The sequence below is a fragment of the Cicer arietinum genome, chromosome 7 (genome assembly GCF_000331145.2).
Source record: "Cicer arietinum cultivar CDC Frontier isolate Library 1 chromosome 7, Cicar.CDCFrontier_v2.0, whole genome shotgun sequence".
In the NCBI taxonomy this organism is placed as follows: Eukaryota; Viridiplantae; Streptophyta; class Magnoliopsida; order Fabales; family Fabaceae; genus Cicer; species Cicer arietinum.
In genome coordinates this window covers 6,089,424-6,108,128 of record NC_021166.2, presented here as the reverse complement: position 1 = coordinate 6,108,128, position 18,705 = coordinate 6,089,424, and the positions used below count along the sequence as shown (strand labels likewise).

Here is an 18,705-nt window from a genome sequence, read left to right as displayed (position 1 = left end):
AAATCTTAAGCATTATAATGGTATATTTGGTGAGGTCTAAATATCATTGTTTCTAATGAAAAAAAAATTACGATGATGGAATGATTTTTCAGTTTAAAAGTAGAAAGATAAAGAACATTTTAAATTTACTGAACATTTACAAAATAATTTATATTAAAAATCCGCATTAATTAATGATATAATCGAAAAAAGTATAAGATTAAAAGAAAAATAAGAGCATGAATGGATTTTTTATAATTAGATAGAAATTTTTGTGATATCAAGTGAAACGAAATTAGTAATACTTTATATAAAAAAAAAAGAGTATATGTATTGATATAGAATTAGTAAATGGTCTTTCTTCTATTTTTTATATCTTAGTAACTCGGTTATAATATCATATACTCATTTAAATTTTAAATATAAGCAAATATAATTTATTTGCGCTCTATTTAACGATGTTTATTTTGAGAATCGCCAATAATTTTTAACTAATACTTTAAATAAACTCAAAGTTAGTTATTTTCATCATAATAACTAATACGTGTTTTCTTTTGGCTCAAGCTTATATATAATCAAGAGCAAGAGAGTATTAATTTGGTATTTTTCTCAAAGTTATAAACAGTGATGTGTTTAGCCCTAAGGCCTGTCTTAACGAGTCTTTGTGGGGAAAAATAAAAACAGCATTGTAGGAAAAAGTACGGGTGCAAATAGCAAATACAGAAAACAGAATTTCCTAAAATATGGCATTTGATATGAACCACAAGCAGTACCTCCCTCGTGGCTAACTGGTTAGACAAACATGAATATACAGCACTCCTTAAACACAACCATTAATTCCTTTTCTTTCTGCAATTGCTAACTTTATTTTGATTTTATTATTTTCATCATAATCAAAATGGTCATCTTCACTCTCAAACCACATCACAATAATAAATCTTGCTTCTTTCATCAAATTCACACAACACATTCACACAACCCTTTTATCAAAACCTCTTTTCAACGGTTTCACTTCACACCTTCCAAACTCATACACAGACCTAAACAACACAGAATAGTAGTATGTAGCACTCAACAAGATATCAAAGAAACTCATAATAAAGTATCCAAGTCTGAGCTCAATGCTTTTACCGACCTTGATGATTTGGAACAACAACAATCTGGGAATTGGCCACCATGGAAGGATCTTCCATTAAGATACAAACTCATAGGCACCACTTCACTTGCCTTCGTTATCTGTAACATGGACAAGGTTTCTTCTTTACTTACTTTACTCTATAATCCATTCTTCTTACAAAACCCATAACCCAAAATTGCTTCTTTATCACAATCATGGACACCACTATCAATATATTCTCTTGTGTTTAATTGGGTACAGGTGAATTTGAGTGTTGCAATAATTCCATTGTCGCATCAATTTGGGTGGAACTCATCAACGGCAGGGTTGGTTCAGTCTTCATTCTTCTGGGGTTATGCATTGAGTCAGTTGCCTGGTGGTTGGCTAGCCAAGATTTTTGGTGGCAGGTTGGTTAGTTACCAAGATTTCTCTATTTTATGTCTAGACTCTAGAGATTTATATATTGTTTTGATTGACTTATTTGAGCTTTATCTACTAACATAAACACTTATCAGACTCTTTGAGAGAGTTTATAGAAACAAATTATGATATGTTCATTATCGGTTTTCAGTTTATTTACATAAGCTCTCCATGATAACTTAAATGAAAACAAGTAGATTTTATTTTATTTGTAAGATAAACACTCATGCTACAAACGTTAATTAACTTGTTTGTCCAAATAAGACCTTAATGAGGGACATAGCTCATTTACAAATAAAGGTATTATATAAATAAAGGTATAACTGCATGGGGCTGATGGTATGTGGACTTGACTTGAACGCTTTGAATGACTTATTGAAGTATTGTTTGCTTTCTTTACCAAAATAAAAATGAAAACTATTTGGAAAGTTAGTGTGGAATTGAAGAGAACAAAACATAACTAAGCTGGCACAGAATTGGCAAAAAAAAAACTGCATTTATTTCTCGTCTATGTTTAATATATATTCTGGAAGGAATAGAGCAATTGAAACCAAATTTTGGCATATATTCACTTTGCAAAGTAAAACCTTTCTATTTTGATGCACCTTTTTCACAATCGTCCCCTCCATTAAATCTCCTCTTCATAATGAATATAATGCATAGTACATGTTAATTTTAAAAAGTAGGAAGATTATTGAATTTTCTTCCTGAATGAAATTTGGGTGTCTGGCTGTCTGGCAATAAATGATTTATGGAGCAATGATACTGATATATTTTGAAGATGTGTTTTTCTAGAGAGAATTAGAATAAGAATCATGTTAGGATTGAGGAGGAGGTCATTTAGTTAGTTAGCTTGTTACAAGTTTTCTGCTGTGAAGCTCCATATTTGTTCCTTCCTACAGTTCAAGTTAAAATTTGCAAGTTTGAATGCCTTTCTGAACATCATTTATATATTCTTCTCCATGCTGCACCAAGGTTTTAGAAATTTTATATCATATTTTGAAAGTAGAAATCGAAAATTGTATATTCGGACTAGCATCATTGCTTCAATTTTCGTTTATTCTTTGAGGAGTAAATACTGGTAAATGATTTGAGATTTTGGGTATCGTCCAATAGTCGATGGTTGGACCAACTTCGAAAAGAACCAAATATTTGAAATGCTTAGCAACACATATCTCACCCTGCATTCTCCTTGTAACGTTTTTTTGGCTTAGGATGGATATGTCTCTTTCTGTAGCGAATGTATGAGCCCTGATTTCCATGAAATGGAGGCCGATCTAGAGTTGCCATTCCTGCATACCAAACATACTCTTCATGATGTGTTTTCAAGTAACTTCAAGCATTTATTTTGGAGTACTTGAGTACCTTTTCTTTTTTAAAATCTGTCGTCTTTGTTCTTTAAGGACTCAAATGATACCCTTGTTTGATGCACTTTTCCTCACATTTAGCTACCTGATGAAATTTTGAATATGTTCCAAGGAGAGATGTAAGATTAAAACGAGATATCTAAAATATGGCATTCAACCAACTATATTATTAACAAAACATTGTCTAATCATCCTTTTTTGTCGACAATTATCTCATTCACAGTTGTCACTAAATATTTCAGTTTCTTTTTTGGGTTAATGATGTTACTCTGTCATCATTCTGTTTCAGAAAAGTTCTTGAAGTTGGAGTACTGGTATGGTCAGTGGCTACAGCTCTTGTTCCCTTTCTTGCTGGAAATTTGCCCGGCTTACTGTTGACAAGGATCTTGGTCGGTAAATTCATTATAACTTTCCCACTTTAATGTATACTTTTTTTCTTCTTTGCAGGTCTAATATCTGCTTGTGTTGGCATGTTAAAATTTCACATGGTCTTGTTATGTAAAACTTTTATATCTTTCTCTCCCTTCATAAATATTCCACACCTATTTAATGTTTGTGAATAGAAATAGACAAAATTTTCAGCTCCAGTGAAACTTTAGTTTTTCCACTTATTGCTATAAAACATAAATCCTGCTTGCATTTGATATATTTTTCAAATACTATTAAGCACTTTTCTTCCATTTCATATCTAGGTTGGGATAGGTGAAGGTGTTTCACCATCTGCTGCTACTGATCTCATTGCCAGGCATGTAAACATCCAAATACATATTTGGTTCAATCTGATGTTTTGTTAATTTGTATTATACTTTTATAATTTGATATTTTTACTTATCTTCTTACTTTTCTGGTCAGCTTGTTGATTTTAGATTATTCGGCTTTTAACTAGTAACTTAACACGCTTAGTTTCTCATTACCATGTGCAGGTCAATACCATTGGAAGAGCGCTCACGAGCAGTAGCATTTGTATTTGGTGGCTTGAGTGTTGGAAGTGTTATGGGGTATGCAATTTCTAGCATGTAGTGAAAGATTAATGGAAACAATAATCACATAGGATTTTAATTTATTTATTTTCATCGTCTAACCTCTATTTCAACACTGTAATATTTGTCAGGCTTCTTTTCGCTCCTCCCCTTATCCAGAATCTAGGTTGGGAATCAGTATTCTATATATTTGGTATTTTGGGGATTGCTTGGTAAGTAGAAATGACTAATATCTCATGGTTTTCCACATGTCTACTTGTTCAAATAGTGAAGTTTCTCCAGAAACTGTGTTGTACTGCAAGTACGGTATTTTGATTGTCTTGTGTTGTTGCCATGAACTTTGAAGGTTTTTGGGGTTTCAACTTCTCGAAGGAGGTGAAACACAGTTAGCTGCAGAATCTCGTCCATGTAAGCACTTAATCTATTTTAGTTTTTTTGTTTTTGTTTTATTAATTTGAGCTAAAAAACTTTTTATTTTGAGAATCGTGGTTTAATTGGTTGTTTTTCACTTGTGACTTTGGTTGTCCACAGCAGCCAAGGGTAAGACCGCACAATCATGGAAAACTTCTCTAAAAGAATTGAATAGCTCTTTGAAGGTACGAGTAAAACATTATGATAGTTTTGGAGCGTATTCCTTTGTCTTCTTGGGAAGGGGGATACTTGCCTGTTCTACTTATGGCCGAGTTATAACTATTTGCTAATGTTATTTATTATAGAATCATAGACAACATCTATCTCTTATTTAGAATTTTATCTTTAATTAGGGATTCAAATTGTAATTCCCGAGTTTAGTGTTAGGTATAATTTCATTTGGCATGATATTACTCTAACACCTCACTATTTAGTTTAAAAAATAGCAACAATCCTTTTCGCCCATGTGCGTAGGGTTTTTGTGTGTCTGTTTGTAAATTGCTAAACTCATTAGGTCCTTTTTATGAGAGAATAGTTACAATATATGCAATTGAACTTTATTTATGTCGTTTTGTTAAAAAATAGGATATACCTTGGAAGGCCTTTTTCCGAAGTCGTGCTGTGTGGGCAATGATATATGCTCATTTCTGCGGTAGTTGGGGTCACTATACTTGTCTCTCATGGCTTCCCACTTATTTTAGGTAACCTATGAGCATGATGTTTTTTTTTATTTTAACAATTACTTATTGATGACATGTTTTTCAGGTACAGAAATTTAATTTAATATGATATAAAGAAGTTGGATTCAACTTTTCTTTACATAAGTTATATATACATAAGCTGGAATCAAACTTATTTTATTGCATTTTAAAATTTTATATTCTTGAGTAAATTTCAGTATGAAATTTGTTTGACTGAGGTGTTGAGCCATGTTGCTTATACAATACAACATTTGTATCCTTGACTGCTCCTTTTTTGTGTCATATCATCCATGTTTAATATTTATAAACTTTAAAAATTGCAATGTTAAAATAATTACAAATAATTTATAAATGAGGCTTGGTCATTAGGTATTGTGAATAAAGAATAGTAGATTCTATAGTTCTCTTACTTGAGGTTCCGTATGTCTTCTGGAATTTCTGAAGTTATTTACATTTTCTCCTTCATTGCTTAGAATGAACTGATTTCAGCTGACGAATTTTCTAATATGAAAGAGTTATGAGTTTTTATGGTTCTAACATATTTATGCATCAAATTTGAACCTCTTGCCATTTGGTCATACATTAAGCTTAGTTATTTATGAAAAAGTATTGCAAGATATTAAACAATTTTGCGGTTTATATGATCACATTTCTTAAGTATTTCTTTTTAAATTTGTACAGAACATGTTATTCTAGCATTATTTACAGTTTTGACACATTGGAGAATCTAATCCTTGCATCCATATGATGTGTAGTGAGGAGCTAAATCTAAATCTGACAGAAGCAGCATGGGTAAGATTAATAGTTTTTTTTCTGTCATTTGAGCTAACTCGGTTTCTTCATGCCTTGGCGATGAAAAATAATTGTTTCACTTTGACAGAAAGGTTGTGCAATAAGCCCCATTTTAGTAGTTTGTTGTAAATAAGTGGTACTAAATGGTTCAAAACTCATTACATGGAAAGTAGATCAAAATGAAATTACATATAAAATTTATTAGTTGACATTTTTTATCCTTAACACAATGACACGCCTGGTTGGATATGAATTCTAATATTTTATATTTTTATTAAAGGAAAATTGTTGCCTTAACATGTGATACTCCCTCTGTCACTAAACTTTGGTCTTTTAAGCCTTTAATTTTTTAATTTTGAATCATATTTTTTTGAACGGAAACAGGACTGAGGCCACATACATACTAAGGATTGTGAGTTCTTAATCATTTCAGGTATCTATTCTACCGCCTCTGGCTTCAATATTTGTGACCAGTATTGCATCGCAGTTAGCCGACAACTTGATTTCAAAAGGAGTTGAAACCACTACGGTATGAGAGACATTAAAACAGCATTAAATCAATTGTTTGTTGTTTATTATATGAATACTTACTGGTTACGATATCAAATATGTTTCCGTATGATATAGTTTACAATGATAACATCGTAAACAAGTGGAATTTTGCTAAATTTGCATTCAAACTATCTCTAGACATAATACATGTCATTGTAAAGACACAGAACTCACCTAATTGGACTTAGACATAGTACATGTTTTGGCCGTAGACGGCAATGCAAACATGACACTGAAAACTTTCAAATTATTTGAGCATACTTGTCTTGACTTTTACTCTTAATTTCTTTCGTGCTTGAATTTTTCTTAAATAAATAGGTTCGAAAGATCTGCCAATCAATTGCATTTTTATCTCCTGCATTCTGCATGACTCTTTCATCACTCGATCTAGGATTACCGCCTTGGGAGATGGTCGGCCTTCTCACAGGTGGTTTAGCCCTCTCAAGCTTTGCCTTGTCAGGTACTAGATAATCCTGTAAATATACTTTTCTCTGAATTTTAATATATAATAAATAAAAAATCAGATCATATACTTTTTTTGCCCTAACTGTATGTATGTATATATTTATTTGCTTCTGCAGGACTTTATTGTACCCATCAAGACATGTCACCAGAATATGCAAGTATACTTCTGGTATGTGTGCTTTCTCTGAGAGGTTGAAGCCATATCAATGATTATTTTTTAAGTCAAAGAAACATGTGTAGCTTGATGGATCCGTTCGGTTCCCCTGCAATCGGGACATCCTACATTCATGCATTCGAGATATCGGTATCAAGATCGGACAGTCTAGATTTAAGTTTGGTATTTTGAATCATATGATAAAATTAAAATCTGCATTTTTTTAGACCGTCCGATTAAAATTGAACGGCCACTGATGTTCCAGATGCGTGATCCCCTGACTGAAAATTTGTGGCTTGTCATATACTTAATTTAATTTAAATTGTATCTTACAACTCTGACCTTTTTTATTTTCTATTTTGTCTCAGGGTATAACTAATACTGTTGGGGCTGTACCTGGAATTGTAGGTGTAGCCCTCACTGGCTATCTTCTTGATACAACTCATTCATGGAGTGTAAGTTGTTGCTAAATGATAGGTGTTTTCTCATAATATGATGTGCATATCATTCGATATTTGATTTGAAATTCATCTTTATACCATGTAGATATCACTATATGCACCATCGATCTTCTTCTATTTGAGTGGTACCGCCGTATGGTTGGCCTTCGCCAGCAGTAAGCCTCAAAGTTTTTCTGAGGAAAACTAATCCATGGTTTGATCGTCGAGGAAACCATATGATAAACCGATTTTTGGCCGAGGAGGTGTATATCTGTTTGATCTACAAGTCAAGATAATTTATTTATTTATGTACAAAGAAATGGTAGCATAGCTGCATAGGTATATTTTTTCCAACTGTAGCTTATCATAGCAGTTGTATATTTTTAATAGATGATGCTGGTTGGTCATCAAAAAAAATGTAGTTAAGTGTTGTAATCTTGAGGAGTCAATAATTAGTTGTACTACTAACTTTTGATGCTTTGGTTTCAAGTTTCAACAATAGAAGACAATTTTAATAATGTCAACATTTTTTAAGTCATTAATATCTCACCAAACTTTCATGCATTAATTTTTCATTCTTTTGTTATGTCATATTCCTGTTGCGTTAGTCGTAAGATCAACTTGTCATGGAAAACGTACACATGCCTCTGATTGATTTATATGGCTCTCACATATGAATTAAGTATCATGTGTCCTTGTTTCAAAAACATTACCCGAGGAATGTGAAATTATCATTAATAAAAATGATATTAATGATCATTTTATAATTATTTCTAAAGAGATTTAAACTCTATCCTTTAAGGTTATCATGTTGAATTTTGATCACTAAGTTGACACTTCATAGAGTGTCGACTCATAACTTATTGCAGCTCTCGTAAAAATAAAAATAAACACTTATTGCAGCTGAAATGGCCACCAGCATTAAGGAATCAAGCATTAAATGTGAGTGAAAATGACTCACTACATATATGGCATGAAATTGAATGTCACTTTCAATTTATAACAAAATTTACAATTGTCATAATGAACTGAATAGTATGCATTGGGAATATGCAAAACCAATCAAAATCCTAGTGACCCTCCAAAAAATCTAACAATAGTACTTTTCATGTATTCTTTCTACTATTTTTTATTTTATTATCAACCACCAAGGGAAACCAATTTTCGGTTTCACTTAGTGCCATTGAGCTAGCTGCAAGCTAAAACAGCAGCATCTGGTATATGAACAAATACAATAGAGAGAGGACCAACTATTATTGGCTTTGAAGAGTCTACATATATAGGATTCAATTGAGGAATAGCACCATCTGAGTTTACACTTAGAATGTTTCCATTTAGTAACATAGTTTGGCTATGTATATTCCCATCCTTTGCTGTTAAATGATACTCTCTTCTGAGTGATTTACCAACATGAGAGACAGGTTTCTTAGCAAAATTTAAGGCCACTTGAGTATTAACAGTTGTGCTGTTGTCCAAGTTGAGAAACAGTATCGTGATTCCCGTCTGTAAGAGAGTATCGAATCAAATTTCAGAAAATAACATATCTCTGAACTCATATATAAGCAAAATTAATCAAATTCACGCTTGTTAAGAATGTTAGTTAACCGCATTCTACTAAATAATCATACTAGTGGAAGAAATCTTTACTCACGGATTCCTTTGCACAATGTGCATATGTTCTTATCTTCTTTGTTTCATAGAAGGTAGTTGATAGGACGCGTCCTCCCATAAGTCGATGCCAAAGAAGAGCACTGTAAGAAAGAAATCGTGTAACACCATTAATGTCATAAAAGTAGAATTATGATATAAATGAATTTACTTCGAATGGGACCCTGTTCAAAATAGGACATCTGACAAAGTGGCAGGCAAATTAATGAAGCAACATGGTAAAAGAAATTCTCAGACATCAGATGACAGACTAATGCAGAACCAAATCGGTCCATAATTTAATTCTGATGCTCATTCTTCAACCATGAAATGAATTTCAAATTTTAGTACCTATAATAATCTGGATTTGGCATGAAAGTAGTGGTATTTAATAAACCATAGTTTCCTCCTATCAAAGTCTGTCTGCAGTATGATTCGGTGCCATAAGTTGCTGACATGCCAAGCTGATCCAAATACCTGTATTTGATATGATTACATCAAAGAAAACACTTGTGAATATTGATATACTCCATCTAGAATGAAATATAAACAAAAGAAGTACATTTATTTGGTCCAAATCACTAACCAGAAGCTGTCGGCAAATGCATCAGACACGAGATGATGGCCACTATTGTACGCCCCTCCTGATTCACCAACCCAGGCTTTAGCTGAGGTTGCTGAACCTTGAAGTACATTTTTAAGGCTGCTGAATGTGCCAGCCACTCCATCAAGATAGGATGGATTGAGAATTTTTTCGGTTATGTGATCATCAACTCCTATATGTAAAGTTGCTTTCTGTTATAATATAATTCATGGAAATTGCGAAAACATGTGAAAAATTATCCTGTTTTGTTGAACATACCTGGTCCAAGGTTATAAATGTGATGGGTGACCACATTTGCAGATTTACCTGATTTATTTAAAAATTCCTTAAACCAATTTGCATCATAGAAGCCACCAGGTGCAATGACTAGTGGCTTTGGCTCAACCTTTCTATATACATCGTCAACTATCTTTCTTAAAACAATTACATCATTAGCATATTGATCAGCAGTAACTCTTGTTCCAACTCCAGTTCCACACAATTCATTACCTGTCATATGAAAACCAGCATAAGTCCTATAGAAATAAATCTTCCATTTTTATTTAAACAAAAGAAACTACAAATATTTATATCAAAATTTTTATTTGTTGACAAATGGTTATCACTTTCAAGTAAACTCATCATGCCAGTGCCTTGTGATGGAGATAATGAGAGACTTAATATAATTTTTAAATTTTCAGTCCAATTTGTGCCAGTAGCAGATACAGCAGATACACTTTGGCATTTTTAACCAAGGAAACATTCACTTACCAAGTTCCCAACCATGAATAGTGTAATTCCTTCTAACAGTGTAACGGATAAAAGACTCGGCATTGGCGTAGTTCCAAGGTCCAACAGCAGTACCATATTTGAAAGATCTTCCAGTAAGAGCATTTAAACCAAATATAACATTAACCCTGAAATATATCAACCAATGTTAGACTTGTTAAAAACAGTTGCCAAATCAACAAGATGAATCCGTTTAGTCCAAAATCACACACATGCGCGCGCGCGGAAGCTGATTTGTTGCACTAGTTGCATCGCCCAGTTTTCAATCTTGACCATCTTATTTAATTAATAGCCCAGATCGTCTAAAACTGATTTTGTTATTATGTAATCTGAATATCAAATTAACGGTCGATATTGTTTATTGCATGTAAAAGCGTGTTTTTCCTAAGGCAGAAAATCCGGATCCAGACTCACAGGTTTATATATATATATATATATATAATAACTCTAAACACTAAAGGGAGAATTGAATTTTACCCTGCTTTTTGGAAAAAGCTGTTTAGCTCATCCCATCTTTTCATTGGTAAGCATCCATGTGAGAAACCAAACATAACTTTAGAGTTCAAAACAAATGGAGTACAAGTTTGCCTATTTTCTTTAGTCTCATATATGACCTTATCTTGCAAGGTACCACCCAATCTAATTTTCAAGGGTGAAAATGCTGCACAACATTCAAAAGCAAATGATAACTTAATACATTCTCAAAACATTGTAAATTGTCCACACAAAAAAAAACAAGTAATAAAATTTTTACTTACCTCTTATTGCATTTAACAAAATTTTGTTGTTGAGGTCCTGCATAAGATGTAAAAAATACTCTATCAACTTTACCAACTCTATAAGATTCCTAAAGCGTAAATGAAAAGTTTCTGATATCATTCACTATAATCTCATCAATCATCATTACATGGCCAGAAAATAATAAACTTGTTCTCCACAATTAGTTAGTACAAAATGATATTTTTTTAATAAAAAAAAAACGTAAAATTTGATTTTACAGGAATTGTTTGGCAACAGAGCTAAGACACCCCAAACATGCAAAGAAAAAAAATCTCTTGTTATATTAAAAAAAATCAATTTTTTTATAACAGATTTAGAAGACATAGAACAAAAAATAAATCAATAATTATATTATACGATACCAGATTAAGAAGAGAAGCATGACCCCAACTGCATTTTCCATAGTCACATTTCTGAGGTGGCCACCAGTCAATAGTTGCACAAACAAAATCATTATCAATCTTTCCAATAGAAGATTTGCCATGAATTACAACAACCCCTTTCACAGCTGAAGAATCACTTTCATTTCTACTACCATTCACACCACCAATGAAGCTAAAGCAGCTTATCAAGTACATCCATAAAAACACACCCATAAGCCTTTTTTGATAACCCATTTCCTGAATCAGTTAAATTTAAGATCTTTATGGTTTTTTAGTAAATGGGTCAGAAGCAATAAACCATAATAGAGAGAGAGGTGAATTGAAGAGTTTTTTGAGGTATTGTTACAGCAACAGCAGCACTAAGAACAGTGGCTTTGTTAATGACAAAAACTTTGTTACAAGGAAGTTATGTCTGTACAAAGTTGGCCTGCTGGAAAAGACAGTATATATTTCATGTGTATGTTGTTGGCAAAATATATTCGGTATTTATATAAAAAATAAATGTGTGAAAAGGACTCACTCTCTCTCAGGTTAGTTTTGTTCATGTTGGAAATAACTGTTTTATCGCCGTTTAATTAATTAATCACTGCAAAAGGGGAAAAATAATACTCCTTTCGTCCAAAATAATTTTCACACAAAAAGTATTTGTATTAGAATAATTGTCATTTTTTTTATTCTAAATATAATTTTAATTACTTTATTTTAATTGTATCTTCTAATTAATAAAATGATTATTCTCCACTATATATTTATAATAATGAAAATAGATTAATAGTTGATATAGATAATTTGATAAAATTGTTATATTTTTTATTTTTTTAATTTGTATAAAATAATCAACTGCGACGATTATTTTAATATTAAAATAATAATTTATAATAGTATTTCAGATTGTTTAAAAAAAATAGAGGATAGTTTATTTTGTAAAAATACTTTTTAATTTTTAAAAATTGTGTTTATTTTACTTTGACACTTGACTTTTGAAATAAACTACTCTCATATAAATAAAATAAAATATTAATTAATGAATATGCATTTAATAAATTTTTGTTATTTTTTGTTGTTTCTAAAAATAAAAACAATTTTTTGAAAAATCTTTTACCTCTTTATCAACTAATAAATTTTAAAAAATTAAATCAAATCACATAAACTTTTTAATTATCATTTATATTTATATTTAATTCAAAAATAAATAGACGCACTTAACATTTCAAGACTCTTCTTTTTCAAAATAAATATAGTTTTTTCTTTATATATATATATCACATTCTTTGTTATTTACACACCTACGACAAAAGAGCAGAGTCATATTTTATGGTGCATCTAAATTCATTAATTTTTTTATCCTTTATTATGTAAATTTTACTTACTTTTGGATTTAATTCAAAATTATTATAATCGTTTTCATGAGAATTAGAATATTAAAAAAAACTATCATAATTCTACATAAAATTTATTTGTATTATGGTTATTTATAGCAATGTGAATGTTAATTAATGTTATTTTATCTTTATATTTATTTTGTGTTAAATTTTTAATTATAAGGAAACTTATCTTATTGAAATTGAATTTGATTTTGCCCGTTTCAATTTTAAACAATAAATACTTATTTTTAAAAATGGTAGTATGTTGTGTAAATATTAAATTCAAATCCGAGACATAATTTTCAAAATATATTATACTAAAACATGTTAATTATTTACCATAGAAGTTTCCATTGCTATATCATTTGTTGTAATGTTCATTATTTAATACTCTTTTTATTTTCCATTTTCTAAAAGACATAGGTTGGAGGAAGAAAATCTGTTTCCCATTATTATTATTATTATTATTATTATTATTATTATTATTATTATTATTATTATTATTATTTTATATTTTATGAATTTTTTCATGTTATAAATATAAAGTTTTTACCGCAATTCAGCAGTAATTAATATTCGTTGAAAAGTTTGTGGAATATATAAAATGAATTTTCTACTTTTAACTAAATTTTCTGTATACATAAAATATAAGATCAAACTTCTAATCCCTTAAAAAGATTAAGTTTCTTTTAACACTTATTATAACTTTTGAATAAAAGTCAAGAAAAACTTATGAAAATCGAATATTTTCGCGTAACAAATTCATAGTTGGTCATATTTTCCAATTCTATCTACATGTAATTATTTTGGACGAAAGTAATGCTTTGAAATATTAAAATTGGAGCCTGATTTAATGTGATGCTTGTCGTTGGTGGGGTAAAGATATTCTTTTTTGAATAGAGAGTACAAATATTTCCATTAGAAAAAAGAGAGAGAGAATACCAATATGGTTAATTAGTCGACATAAAACGCTTCTCTTTTTCAAACCAAACGAAAACAACAGCATGACCACTCACATTTAAAAAATAAATAAAAGGAGAAATTATTATTAATAATAATAGTATTATTAATAGTCATTTGATCAAACGTTTGCTTACATCTCTTTGACTTAATATAAATAGGGATGTCAATATAATTTATATTGGCAAATATTCACATAAACCCTCTTAATTTAGACGAAAAAATATATATTTTAATTAAATGCGAGTTTCTCACAAAATTAAAATTCAAAAATAAAAATAGGTTTGAGAGTATCGATATCGTCCGAATTTGTTTCGCTAGTAATATTATTGTAATTTTTAAATTTTATATACATGTACATATTAAATATACATAATAATTTTTTAAATATTAAAAAGGTTAAATTACATCAGTGGTCCCTTAACTTAATTTCAGGTAACGTTTTAGTCCTTTATCTTTTTATTTTTCCGACTTAGTCCTTTATTTTAATTTTAAATAACAATTTGATATTTTATGTTTTAAAATTTCAACAACGTTATTCTTTTTTAAACAAAAATTTAAAAAAAAAAATCAATCAAAACTCATAAAATTAATTATATTCTTCAATATAATACAAATTTCATCAAATCCGTAACGCAAATATTCAAATAAACTCATATTTTCATACTTTATTTGATATTATTATGAATAAAGGACTAAATCGGGAGAAAAAAAAAGATAAGAGGCTAAAAAATTACCTGAAAATAAGTTAAGGGACCACGAATGTAATTTAGCCTATTAAAAATTATAATCTCATATTTATAAGAAATATTTTTTAATTTTATTATCGTTTAATAATAATTATTTTATTATATCATGTATAATAGATCATAATATATATTATTTTTAAATTTATAATTTTATATATATATATATATATATATATATATATATATATTAATAGATGTGGATGGAGACGAAGAAACTCGAATTCTCTTGTAGATGAAGATGATGACATAAATTTCATACTCACTAAAAACATAATTCTGATCTTATATTATTTAATAATTTGTAAACATTTCTTTTTTACATAATTTGTAACATTTTAAATTTTTTTATATAAAATATAAATCAAATTTATTATTATTATTTTTTAATATTAAATATTCAACTATCTATATTAACTATTTTAAAATTAAATGATAGATATATTAAAAATAATAATAAATAGGATCGTCTTAATCATTTTAACAATTTATAATTTTAAAATTAAAACTCGTAATAGTGTAATTTTAATAAATAAAAATCCGGTTAAAAAAATTAATCTGCTCCAATTAATTTTTGTCAAAAAGTAAAATGGGTTTTTTTGAAAGACTAATCTATCGTGCACGTTTTGTTAGAGGTACTAAAATCTCCATCACTCTTTATCTTTTGATTGGGCGTATAAGAAGGACTGTTGAAGGGGTATATGGTTATTTATATTACAATTTGCAGATTACACCTATGGGGCCTTTAGAGCATTTTCAGGATTTTCGAATTAGCTTATGAATTAAAAGTGGTTTTTGCAGAGAATAATGGGCCGTTTATTTAGAAAAAATAAAATTAATTTTATAGTGTTTTATCTTTTTTTAAATAAAATTTAATTAAATAGTTTATATTAAAATATGATTTTAAGTATCTTATTTATTTTCTACAATTGTTTTGAATAATAAAATTTTAAAAAATTATTACAATGAAAAATTATTTTAAAAAACTCTTCATAAAAATAATCTTTAAAAGATACATTTTAAAAAATAATAATTTTTATTATGTTAAAATATCTAATAATAAATATTTAAGTTATTAAAGATCAAAATTACTTTTTTTTAATTAATAACAAATTTTATACTATTTTAAAATAAATTTTCTTAAAAACTATTTTAAAAATATAAAATAAAAATCACTTTATAAAAATCTTAACCAAATACTCCCAATACCAATATCTATAATATTAAGGTGGTTGTTAGTGATGCAATGGCTGCCTCAAACTTTATTGATGTGTGGTGTAGAAGAAATAACATTTCAAATTCTTGAGTATTTTAGTGGAAAAAGATCTAAGAAGAAACAAAACCTGACAACCAATTGCAGAAATTATGAACAAACAACTTTTCAATCTCAAGAAATAACAACAATACATGAAGACAAAAAAAAAAGAAGTTAACAAAAACTATCGTTACAGAAACATATATTCAAATAAAAAATACAAAGATTAATAAACAAAATAAAATTGAGTAAAAAAATTTATACAAAAAATATTAGATATATCATATAAAACTTGTCTTCAATTAGAGGTCTTAAGTAATAGTTGCAATAAAATATAAAAATAAGAGTTTAATAATCGGTCAATGGGAATATTTTTATACGATGACAAACATAAATTATTAATTGAATGTTTATTTAATAATAAAAGTTATAATTATATAATAAATAATAAAATCAACTGTTGTTATTTATTATTTATTATTAGTATAAAACTAAGGGGAGAAACATATATATAAAATGTGAGGACAAAAAAGAGTTTAAAAAATGACCACAATAAATGAGAGATGGGACAAGAAAGTCATACTAAAGAAGAAAGTTAAGGACTGAAAAATGACCACAATAAAAAAAAAATAAAAATAAAAAAGAGGAAGAAGAATAAAAAGAAAAAGCAACTCTATGAATGGTTGAAAGGTTTGGGGTGCTCCATAGTCTATCTTAAAAATTATCATTATATAGTCTACATATTTTTCATTATATTTAATAATAAAGTTCTCAATCCTTTTAATGTTTCTGTTTATTAAAATATGGTATTACAAAAGATATACCATGTTCAAAATTTATTATTAAATTTTATCTCGAGTTGTGATTATTTATATACAATTAGTTAATGATTTAGTGATAAAGGGATTTTATTATTTTATATTTAGCTATTTTTATAATTATTTAATATATAATGGTTATGATTATAAATTATTTTGGTGATGAGAAATTTTTGTTATGTTATTAATGTGCAATAGTTTTTATTTCTAACCCTTTTGAATGAAAATAAAAAAATAATAATAATATTATGAATTGCTCTTAAATATGTACTAAACTTGAATTTATAGATATACTAATTCAAAAATAGACTTGCAATTAGTTTTGCGATGAACAGTTTTTGTTGATATTTTATTTATGTGCATAAGTTTTGATTTCTAACCTTTTTGAAATAATTTTTTATTTATTAATTACTCTTAAAGGTCTAGCAAACTTTAATCTATAGATATAACAATTCAAAAAATATGATATATTTTTTCTTCAAAAAAGTTGTGTATTAATAGGGGATTCAAAATCATACATATAAACATCACCATTTTGTATCATACTCACTAAATCATACTTGTTCTAGGGTTGGTTCTTAAAACACTATTTAGTATAGTTTTTATTTTGTTTTTGCTTCTTTTTTTTTTCCTTCTTTTGTCTATGCAAGTTTTTTTTTAATAGATGAATATTATTATAGTTAGTATATATTTTACAGGGAGAAAAAAAATACTAATGTTAGATATTGAAATATAGACTTCCGGCATGTAATTCATTCATATCCCAATAAAAATAATTTACTATAACAATGTATAATTTTTTTTCTCATAATTAATATATATAGTTTAAATTTAAAACAAATATTTTGCGAAAAAATATAATCAAATACTATGCGGCAAAATACAATAAAAATAATAGTAGGAATAATTAGAATGAGATTACAAATGCAAGGATATATATACTATGCAAGACGTGTTAAACATGCCATATTTTAATCTTATAAATGGGATATAAATAAAAAAAAGGTGTAATTTTAATAATTAAAAAATAGATAAAACAAATTTTAATTTTTATAAAGTTTAAAATTTGATTTTAGTTCTTATAAAAAAAATTTAACTTTTTCATCACTAAAAAGTTTTTTATTCGCTTCTAATATCTATTTTAAAAAGCCTTTTTTTTGTGTAAAAAATAGTAACTTTAGTCTCTAAAAAAGTCTATATAAAATCAAAATAAAGATTAAAAATAAATAATTTTTTTTATGAACTAAATTTAAAAAGTTGTAATTTTTGTAAGCAATAAAAATATATATTTTTTTTAAAAAAACCATAATTTTATTATATTATAAAAAATAAAAAAAATTAAAGTTCCCACCAATTAAAGATTTTGTGCTATTGAATTGTTTGCATACTCAATAGTCGGCCCTAAATATTATGGTTATGCTTGAATTATTTTTATAGTTCTTTTTTTATTTTAGATTTTATATATTTTTCTTATAATATTGAAGTGAGTTGTAATTCAGCGATCAAAATTTAATATTACAAATTTTAAAAGAAAAAATTCAAATCTATGTAGCACATTGTAAAATGGTCCTTAGCACTCTAATTAATAATGATAAGAAAATATTGAAGCTTTGAAATCAACTACTACTATTATTGTGCATTTGATGGCTTAATTACTAGGGCGGTTTTATAGCATGTGCAATGTCATTCATTAGCTGGTAATGATTAGGACCTGGGAATGGGATTAACTTAATGAGGAAGCCTCAACTGGATCATAGCTATGTGGCAGTATTAATTATTAATCTTGATTTTGTAAGATTAAGACATTTTCCTCTTTCTTTTAAGACAATGAATTCAAAAGTTAGTATATGCATAAAATAGACCAGTCAATTAATAATGCATATATGTAAAGCTTCAAAATATCAACAAAGCTAGCGTCCCACCAAACATGAAGTCCTCAAATGGTGCCGTGTCCACAAAAGTATGTTGTTTCGTTAGGATCAATGCACGCACGCACGCACAC

The 18,705-nt window shown here is 28.3% G+C and overlaps 2 protein-coding genes across 3 annotated transcripts; one reads left to right on the top strand and one right to left on the bottom strand.

Annotated features, from left to right (window-relative positions):
- Window positions 1-746: 746 nt before the first annotated feature.
- LOC101513093 (probable anion transporter 6, chloroplastic) lies at window positions 747-7,916 on the top strand. Of its 2 annotated transcripts, none has more exons than XM_004508364.4 (15): window positions 747-1,231; window positions 1,358-1,503; window positions 3,173-3,272; window positions 3,576-3,628; window positions 3,807-3,881; window positions 3,995-4,075; window positions 4,210-4,271; window positions 4,398-4,459; window positions 4,860-4,975; window positions 5,731-5,767; window positions 6,201-6,296; window positions 6,638-6,779; window positions 6,901-6,953; window positions 7,307-7,393; window positions 7,485-7,916. In XM_004508364.4, exons 1-15 carry the CDS (start codon window positions 878-880, stop codon window positions 7,584-7,586), a joined length of 1,566 nt encoding a protein of 521 aa, XP_004508421.1. In that variant the 5' UTR covers window positions 747-877; the 3' UTR covers window positions 7,587-7,916. The 2 variants fall into 2 exon arrangements, with proteins under 2 accessions (XP_004508421.1, XP_004508420.1); XM_004508363.4 differs by having other exon boundaries at window positions 4,395-4,459.
- A 429-nt stretch (window positions 7,917-8,345) lies between these two features.
- LOC101512767 (heparanase-like protein 3) lies at window positions 8,346-12,028 on the bottom strand. The gene is made up of 9 exons (XM_004508362.4): window positions 11,540-12,028; window positions 11,156-11,192; window positions 10,875-11,058; window positions 10,380-10,525; window positions 9,888-10,118; window positions 9,612-9,801; window positions 9,377-9,502; window positions 9,030-9,129; window positions 8,346-8,881 (listed from the first exon to the last, which is right to left on the bottom strand). The coding sequence occupies exons 1-9, from the start codon at window positions 11,792-11,794 to the stop codon at window positions 8,567-8,569; spliced, it is 1,584 nt and encodes a 527-aa protein (XP_004508419.1). The 5' UTR covers window positions 11,795-12,028; the 3' UTR covers window positions 8,346-8,566.
- Window positions 12,029-18,705: the final 6,677 nt, after the last annotated feature.

What these genes read in the sequence shown, in the direction of transcription:
- LOC101513093 (XM_004508363.4), top strand. Translation starts at nt 878, where the DNA reads ATGGTCATCTTCACTCTCAAACCACATCACAATAATAAATCTTGCTTC. An exon ending in GCCAAGATTTTTGGTGGCAG is followed by an intron (nt 1,504 to 3,172) that starts GTTGGTTAGTTA and finishes ATTCTGTTTCAG; the next exon opens with AAAAGTTCTTGAAGTTGGAG. An exon ending in TGGCTTCCCACTTATTTTAG is followed by an intron (nt 4,976 to 5,730) that starts GTAACCTATGAG and finishes TATGATGTGTAG; the next exon opens with TGAGGAGCTAAATCTAAATC.
- LOC101512767 (XM_004508362.4), bottom strand. Translation starts at nt 11,794, where the DNA reads ATGGGTTATCAAAAAAGGCTTATGGGTGTGTTTTTATGGATGTACTTG. An exon ending in AGCTTTTTCCAAAAAGCAGG is followed by an intron (nt 10,526 to 10,874) that starts GTAAAATTCAAT and finishes GATATATTTCAG; the next exon opens with GGTTAATGTTATATTTGGTT. An exon ending in CATTTATAACCTTGGACCAG is followed by an intron (nt 9,802 to 9,887) that starts GTATGTTCAACA and finishes CTTTACATATAG; the next exon opens with GAGTTGATGATCACATAACC.